The 8,562-nt window shown below is 47.0% G+C and overlaps 1 protein-coding gene across 1 annotated transcript; it reads left to right on the plus strand.

The window, feature by feature from the left end:
• Window positions 1–4,767: 4,767 nt before the first annotated feature.
• Window positions 4,768–7,893, plus strand: LOC138819820 (olfactory receptor 13G1-like). The gene is made up of 3 exons (XM_070011377.1): window positions 4,768–4,939; window positions 5,293–5,391; window positions 6,807–7,893. The coding sequence occupies exon 3, from the start codon at window positions 6,931–6,933 to the stop codon at window positions 7,855–7,857; it is 927 nt and encodes a 308-aa protein (XP_069867478.1). The 5' UTR covers window positions 4,768–4,939; window positions 5,293–5,391; window positions 6,807–6,930; the 3' UTR covers window positions 7,858–7,893.
• Window positions 7,894–8,562: the final 669 nt, after the last annotated feature.

The following is an 8,562-nucleotide window of genomic DNA, read 5'->3' on the forward strand; positions in this document are numbered from 1 at the left end:
GATGAGGCATTGATAGATGAGTAGATGGTAATGAGTAGATGGCTGGCTGGCTGGGCCATGGGTGGATACATGATGGACAGATAAAGAAAGTGTTAATGAATGATGGGTTGGTGGCTAGCTGAATGGAGGGGTGTATAAATGAAGACATGGCTGGAATATAGCAGGAGGCACATGATTGGCATGTGAATCTAAGAATGACTATGAGATACCCAAATGTATTCAGAGGGTGAAAGAAAACTTGAAGACTGATGATGCAAGGATGGTTGGATAGGTAGATGAATCTCAAGGGTGGTTGGATAGGTAGATGAACACAAGGGTGGTGGATAGGTAGATGAACGCAAGGATGGTTGGATAGGTAGATGAATCAAGGGTGGTTGGATAGGTAGATGAACGCAAGGGTGGTTGGATAGGTAGATGAATCAAGGGTGGTTGGATAGGTAGATGAATCAAGGGTGGTTGGATAGGTGAATGTAAGGGTAGATGATGAAAAGACAGGTGGGCATAAGATGGGCTGGTGGATGATTAGATGGATAAGTGGATGGATAGATTGTTGGGTAGATGGGAGAATGGATAGAAGATGATGGATGGGTGATGGGTTTATGGATGGTAGATTCATGGGTGGATGGATCAGTGGATGAACAATGGATGGTAAGTTGGTAGGTAGACAAATACACATTTGATTGCATGGATGGAACGTAATAGGAGGTATGTGGAGGCAAGTGATTGCATGTGAATCTAGGAATGAGGATGAGATGCATTCACAGGTGATCACACACTTAACAGAGACTTTATTTTATTTTATTTTTTTTTTGGTGATCGTGGGGCTTGAACTCGGCCTGGGCGCTGTCCTTCAGCTCTTCAGCTCAAGGAGAGCACTCTACCACTTGAGCCACAGCACCACTTCCAAGGGACATTATTCTTTAGAGTACAGACCATTCTCTATTGAAGAGTGAGTATGTATTTAATGCCAGTTGGTCATGATCACCTCTATGCCAAAGCCTAGAATTTGAGCATAGAAACAATGATCAATGTGTCAGTTCAGTCAGAACAGAAATCTAAGTACCTTTTCAGAAGGTCCTGTGAGAAAAGTGAGCCAAGCGCTGCACAGTGTCTGCTGCCTGACTCTGAGGTGGCACCAATGTGGTGTTTGATGTTGGCAATGTAGAAGTCCACAGAAAATCAAAATCCTACACATTTCTTTCCTATATTTTGTCCCTAGGTTGTGAGAATTATGGACACCAATCCCCATTTCAACATAGAAACATAAGCCCACGTATGTACACTTGCACACACCCCATCTATAGCTCTTGCCAACGGTTCCTGGCGTAAAGCAGAATTTAAGGCAGAGGAAAGTATTAGAAGGAGAAATGGAGGATGGGACTTGTGAGTGGTCCAGGCAGCTGTATGGTTCAGTACTCTTATAATTCTATGTTTTTTCTTCTACCTGATGTCCCTGAAAGAGGTGACATTCATAATTTATAGTCCATCTTGAATACAGTAGGTTGCCTTCTCTGGCTTGACCCCAGTGTATTCATTTTTCTTCATGGAACTATGTGGTAGACTCTTTTTTGGGGGTCAGTTGTGGGGCTTGAACTCTGGGCCTGGGCAATGTCCCTGAGTTCTTCAGCTAAAGGTGGGCACTTTATCACTTGAGCCACAGCACCTCTTCCAGTTTTCTGGTGGTTAATTGGAGATAAGAGTCTTTCAGACTTTCCTGCCCAGGCTGGCTTTGAGCCATAATCCTCAGATCTCAGTCTCCTGAGTAGCTAGGGTTACAGATGTGGGCCACTGGTGCCCAGCTTGTGGTAGACTTTTAAAAGTATGTTAAACATGGTGCTAAATTTAGAAAACAAGTGGCAGAATGGCCAATAATCTTGAATTTCTGGTAATCAGTGAGCATACTTTTAGTCTAAGTAGGTTCCAAATTATCTGAAGCTGGGCTTCCAGTTCTTGTCACTGATCTATATTCTCTTGGAAACGGATGTGTTTTCTCCAGCCTCCCCTAGCTTTTCCCGCTGTCCCTGGCCAGCCCACTGGAGCCTGATCATCTCTGCCCCAGTGGAGTGACCCTTGAGGACCCTGTGGAGGATCGATTATACCTTGTGCCAGAAAACAAGTGACTTTTACTCCTTTAAAGGTTTTACTAAACCTCATATATCACGACACACCTAGTACATTAAAATGATGCCTTTTCATTAGGTTATCTTAAGCATTAAGATAGAACTTTGACTCACTTTAATAAATACCACTGCTAGCTAACTTGTAACCGCAAGTATTTTAGTGGGCAGGAGGAGCCTATTGGTTTGTCCCAGAATGTACCAAGTGGCTTCCTGGGTTGGATGGTCCCCATCCTGGCTACCCACTGTTACTGCATTGTCCCAGGGATGGGGACCCTGCACCTGGGCCGTGGAACCCTGGCCGGCATTGGGTGACTGGTTTTGGTTTCTTTTCCTGAGCCTTTGTTCATCTCAAGGCTTGAGAGAAGCTAAATCTATAGAAGAAGAGGAGGATTGGGAGTTTTGTGATACAATGACCATGTAGATTCTTTTCATTCGTGTGTGTGTGTGTGTGTGTTTGTGTGCGCGCGCATGCGTGGGCACGTGTGCATGCACACACTCGTGTGCTTGGGTTTGAATTCAGTGCCTGCTGCTGTACCTGAACTTTTGTGCTCAAGGACTGTGCTCTATTATTTGACTCACAGCTACAGGTCTAGCTTTTTGTGTTTGTTAATGGGAGATAGAGTCTCATGGACTCTCCTGCCTGGGCTGGCTTCAAACTGTGATCCTCAGATCTCAGCCTCCCATGTAGCTAGAATTACAAGTGTGAGCCACTGGCATCCCAGCAAGGTAGATGTGTTTTTTAACAGCTTCTTTGAGGTGTAATTGACGTACGATCCACATATATTTCATATGTACAAACTTAAAGTCCCACATGTGAGTTAGCTGTGGAACCATCACAAGCGTGAGGACGGGAAGCTACTCAGTACCCAAATGTGCTCTGGTGCCTCTCCAGGAGCCAGTGCGGTACTCTGCCACAACAGGTTAGTTTTTATCTTGTGTTAGGGTCGGCCTTTTTATGGCTGAATGACCGTATGTATATTGTTGTATATATAACATATATGTATAGATGACCCAATTTCTGTTTCTATGTATCAATAGATACTTGATTGTTTCTTTCTGTAGGAAATTGTTAATAATGCTGCAATGAACGTAAAGATGGGACATCTCTTCAATATAGTGATTCAATTGTCTTTAATACTCAGAAATGATCCTGCTTATCCATATGGAATTCTCTTTTCAATTGTTTTTGAAAGGTCACCATTTTTGTTTTCCATAATGGTAGTGCCCACGCTTAGTGTGCAAGGTTCCCTTTTCTTCTCGTCTCCACCCATACCTGTTATTTTTAGTCTTAGTGAAGGAACTTTCTAGGAAGTGTGAGGTGATAACGGATTGTGGAGTTGATGGGCAACTTCCACATGAGAGGTGCTATTGAGAATCTTTGTATAAGCCCTGTTGTCAACTCTGCATCTTCTTTGCAAGAATGTCTATTCAAGTTATTTGCCGGTCTTAAGTACTTCTTATACTATTGAATTACTTGGCTTCTTCATATTTTTGGACAGTGACCAAATATTTCCTCACACTCCATAGATGGCCTTTTCATTTTGACTATGCCTTCCATTGAGGTGAGTAGTCTTTTCATCTGATGTAGGCCAACTAGTTTATTTCTAATTTGTTTTTGCCTATGTTTTCATGTGATATCCAAAATATACCTGTCATTATGTCAAAGAGTTGTTTCTTTATGTTTCTTTTGAGCACTTTTACAAGTGTATAACTTATGATATAAGTTACTAGCATAAAAGAAGGCTGATGAAGGTGATTAAAACTGTATAGTACATCTTTAATTCTTCTAGAAGTATCTGCAAATCTCCCAGATGAAAAAGACCTTAGGCTATGCCAATGCTTTGGGCAACACAGAATGGTTGCTTATGAGCAAAAAGGAAGGGTAAAAGTTGCATAATTGAACAAATCCATTTGGAGAAGCCTGACTACTAAATCCTGATTTAAGTAGGGCTTTGCCAACAGAAGCAATCTCCATTCACGGACCAGACCCTGGTTCCTTTAGAGTCTGGCCTCAGGCTTCTTGTCTGGCCTCTCCCATGTGGAGGTCCCAGTAATCTCTAGTGTCAGTAATCTCTGTGTCAGTCACAACAAAGGAAGTAGGTTTTATCCTTTCCTGTACACATTTTGTCATCGGAAGATCAACCACTGCAAGCACTTATTTTGGATGGGCCAGTGAACTGAGAAGTTAAGATCCTTTCCCTCATTGAACGGATCCCTCCACTGCCTTAGGTCTTCAATGCCAGCGATTAAGCAGGATCTGGGCCAGCATCTGTTTTCTACCATGTGTAGGCAGCACGCTGCAGTGGGACCCCTGTACTTACCTTTCTTGGGGCCACTTGCGTTACCCTGAGGTTGGCTTTTGGAGTAACTCTCTATCATGGACCTCACAGGCAGCATCAAGGCCACCTCAGTGGCCCGGAGTGAACCCTAGGGCACAGCCCCCTAGGGCTTGGGTTGCACCACACAGCCAAAACCAACCTTATATAACCAGGATGACCTGGAGCGAGCAGCTACCTCTGGACTCCAGACAGCAGGATCATAGCCACCGAGTGTGGACGGGGTGGGGGGGCCGTGCGGGGCTGACCCCTGGGGCATGTCTGTCCACACTCTCTCTGGGCAAGTGCATCTTCCCTGTGACACAGTTTGTCACCCGGGGCTCATCTGGAACAGTCCATTTGTCTAGAGATGCCCTGGTGTGCTGTGTACAGGCAGGCTGTACTTCCCCAGGCTTTTCCTCTGTCAGTCGGGATATTCCCTTGCAGTGTGAGTGCCCCTGAGGGCCCAGTGACTCCCTGTCAGGAGGACACCGACTCTGTGCTGTGAGTACTTCTCATGTCCAGGGAGGAGGGAGTTCAGGTATTCTGATAAATATCACAGGAATATGAGCGACTCGGGGACAGTCACAGACCCTGCTCTCCCCAGCCTCCTCTGCGTTGACTCTGCTGGGAGCCAGGGCTCATGCCTGCCTCAGGCGGTCGGCTCCACAGTCACACCATGCACTTGATCCTTGGAAACGAAGATATGGTGTTTTCTATGGAGCTGATGCCCCAGACACGACAGTAGCATACAGTTCATGATTGGGAGGGTACGGAGCTGTGTTTGACCACAGAAGCTGGAGGCGGGCGGGAGGGTCCCTGCTCTCTCTCAGCTGCCCTCTGCACCTGCCCCACAGGAACCATCCATCTGCACTTCCCCAGGGCTCCGGAAAGGTTTCCACCGCACGTCCATCCAGAGGGGTAGAGGACACAGAAAGGACACCTCCCCTCCTTGGGTAGGAGAAACTGCTTCAGACATCCCCCACTTGCATCCTGTCACGAACACAAACAGGGTTTGGGGCTGCGGTCTTTCTACAGTCCCTCTGGTTTGGCAGCTGTAAAGTGGTGTTGGAGGTGAGAGTGGTGTTTGGGAAAGGAAAGTGGTTGCAGTGTTGGTGCTGAGCTGGTGTGATAACCATTCAGATGTGTTGAGCCTCTCCCTCTCTCTCCCTCCCTCCCTCTCCTCCTGTTTCTCTAGTGTGTGTGTGTGTGTGTGTGTGTGTGTGTGTGTGTGTGTGTGTGTGTGTGTGTGAGTCCTGAGGCACTCTAGCACTCTACCACTTAAGTCACAGCTTCACTTGTGGCTTTTTGGGTGGTTAGTTAGAGGTAAAAGTCTCATGAACTTTCCTTCCAAGCTGGCTTGGAACTGCAATCCTCAGATCTCAGCTTCCTCCGTAGCTAGTATTACAGGTTTGAGCCACTGGCGATCTGATAAGGAGAAGAGGGTGGCTGATCCCAGAAACATATTATGTTCATTTCAAGAATTTCTCTCACAGGATTTGGGCCAAGCTTATACTGAAAATGATGACCTTTATTACCAGAAATTGAGGTTTAACAGGACATGTTGCAGCTTATTTGCTAAACTAGGACCATGTCTAATGCATGTGGCAGGTAGGGAAGCTGTGTGACCAATGACTAGATGTGTGCTGTGTAACTGAGAGCTGCTCGCCCTACACAGACTGAACGGGAACAAAGTGTGACTGAGAGTCTGTGGGCTGGCCAGATAGGAAGCAAGCAGAAAGAGGACCAGCCCATGGAGAGAGGCTGGGAATGGGCAGCTCCAGCTCTGAGGATGTTATTTTTATCACAATGAATTTTGGTTGTTCGTTTTGAAATGTGAGCGGAGCTGGTACAATGTAAACTTGGGCTGATTCATGGGGTGAGTCTGGATGGCCATATGACCCTGGAAGTTCCTGCAATGTGGTCCCAATGGCAGAATCTCCAGGATGGCAGGGGTAGAGAAAACCATGCAGAGAACTATTTGTAGACTCTGCTGTCTGCCATCACAGCTGGGACTGGCTGGCGCAGCTACAGCATGCCTGGATCTGGCTGCCACTTCCTGCATAGACCGATTGTCTATGAACAATTGGAGCCAGTTCCCACCCTCCCCTCAGCTGTCCACATGTAGGCAGGTACCATGGTCAGCTCGCTGAATCCTGGCCATCTCGGCCCCCATGGAGTGGAGTGGAGAAAGTGTGCCCCCGTTCCCTCCGTGGGTGGAATGGGGCCTCCGTGTCCGCCTGTGTTCACACACAGGTCTCTGGGGAATGTCTCACCGACCTGCCCTTCCCTTTAGTTAGAGAACCAGGAGTTTGCTGTTTATGTTTGGATCCGATAATGTAAATTTAAGCAATGATTTTCTACCAGACAGGCTGCCATTGCATGGACTTGGTTTTTCACATCTGAAAAAGTGACATTTAGGTAAAAGCCAAGTTCATCTGCCCTCGAGAAGGAGGCTCAAGCCTCAGACCCCTCTGGTCCTGCTCAGGATACTCATGGCTCCTGGAAACCAGTCTGCGGTGACCGTGTTCATCCTCCAGAGGTTTGTGGATGACCCTTGGCTCCAGGACGCCCTCTTCTGTCTCTTATTCATCTTGTTTGTCACAGCTCTTCTTGGCAATGTCCTGATCATCATAGCCATCCACTGCAGCCCCAACCTCCATACTCCCATGTACTTCTTCTTGGCCAACCTGGCCCTGATGGATGTCATCTGCACTGTGACTGTCCTGCCCAAATTCCTACAGAGCCTTGTAGCTGAGAACACCATCTCCTTTGGGGGCTGCCTTGTCCAGATGTTTGTCTTCTCCTGGGTCCTGGGATCTGAGTTGCTGCTTTTCTCTGCCATGGCCTATGACCGCTACCTGGCCATCTGCCGGCCCCTGCACTATGGCACTCTGATGAGTGGCAGGGCCTGTGTGTCCCTGGCCACCTTCGCGTGGTCCACAGGGGCTCTCAACTCCTTGGTGCTCACCTGCCTGGTCCTACGTCTGTCCTTCTGTGGCCCCAACCTCATCACACACTTCCTCTGTGAGATTCCACCGGTGCTGCAGCTGTCCTGCAGTCCCACCTTCATCAATGACATCATGACGGTTATTGCAGACATGTTCTTGTCTGGCCTGAACTTCCTGCTGACCATGGCATCCTATGGTTGCATCATTGCCAACATCCTGCGCATTCGCTCGGCTGAGGGCAAGCGGCGTGCCTTCTCCACCTGCTCGGCTCACCTGGTGGTGGTCACGCTCTACTACTCTACGGTACTCTACACCTACGTCAGGCCAGCCCTGGGCTCCACTGGGCTCCTGGACAAGGCCATCGCCATTCTGTACACTACCGTCACTCCCTCTCTCAACCCGCTCATCTACACCTTGAGAAACACAGAATTCAAGGCCTCCTGCAGGAATCTCCTGTCTTTTGCCAGATGACCCTGCAGAGAGAGGAGGTCTGGAAGTGGCAGGAGTGGGCCTGACGCTTCTCACATTTGAGTCTGGAGGATGTAGGTTTTTGTATCCTGGGGCTGTCAGTGTCTGAGACCCTGTGTAGGAAATGCCATACTTTGTGCCATAGACTATCTGGATTTTCACTCCTCTAAAGGTTTTACTAAGCTGCATGCATTGCTATATTTGTAGTACCTTAAAATTTATGTGTACATTAGATTCTCTTAAACATTAAAACCTTTGATCCTTTCAACTAGATATCAGTAACTTAACTCAAAAGTGTAGGTTCTTTTAACAGACAGGGGTTTTGGTTTGGTTGTTTTTTTTGTTTGCTTAATGTTGGTCTTTGTGCTTGAACTCAGGGCTTAAGCACTGTCCCTGGGCTTTTTTAAAAAGTTATTCTCACAGCTAGTACTATACCACTTGAGCCACAGCTCCACTTCTGGATTTTTGTTTTTAATTGGACATAAGAGTCTCATGGACTTTCCTGACCAGGCTGGCTTTGAACTATAATCCTCAGCCTCCTGAGTTGCTAGGTTTAAGATGTGAGCCACTGGCACACAGATTCATGTATCATTTTTAAATGTTTTCAACTCAAATACTGGTAGGACACCTCCTTGCTGCAGAATTGGCAGAATTTGAATATTTATAACAACACAGGCAGAAGGCCGAGGCCCCTAAGGAGAAGCGTAG

The sequence above is a fragment of the Dipodomys merriami genome, unplaced genomic scaffold (genome assembly GCF_024711535.1).
Source record: "Dipodomys merriami isolate MVZ:Mamm:240054 unplaced genomic scaffold, mDipMer1.0.p SCAF_82, whole genome shotgun sequence".
In the NCBI taxonomy this organism is placed as follows: Eukaryota; Metazoa; Chordata; class Mammalia; order Rodentia; family Heteromyidae; genus Dipodomys; species Dipodomys merriami.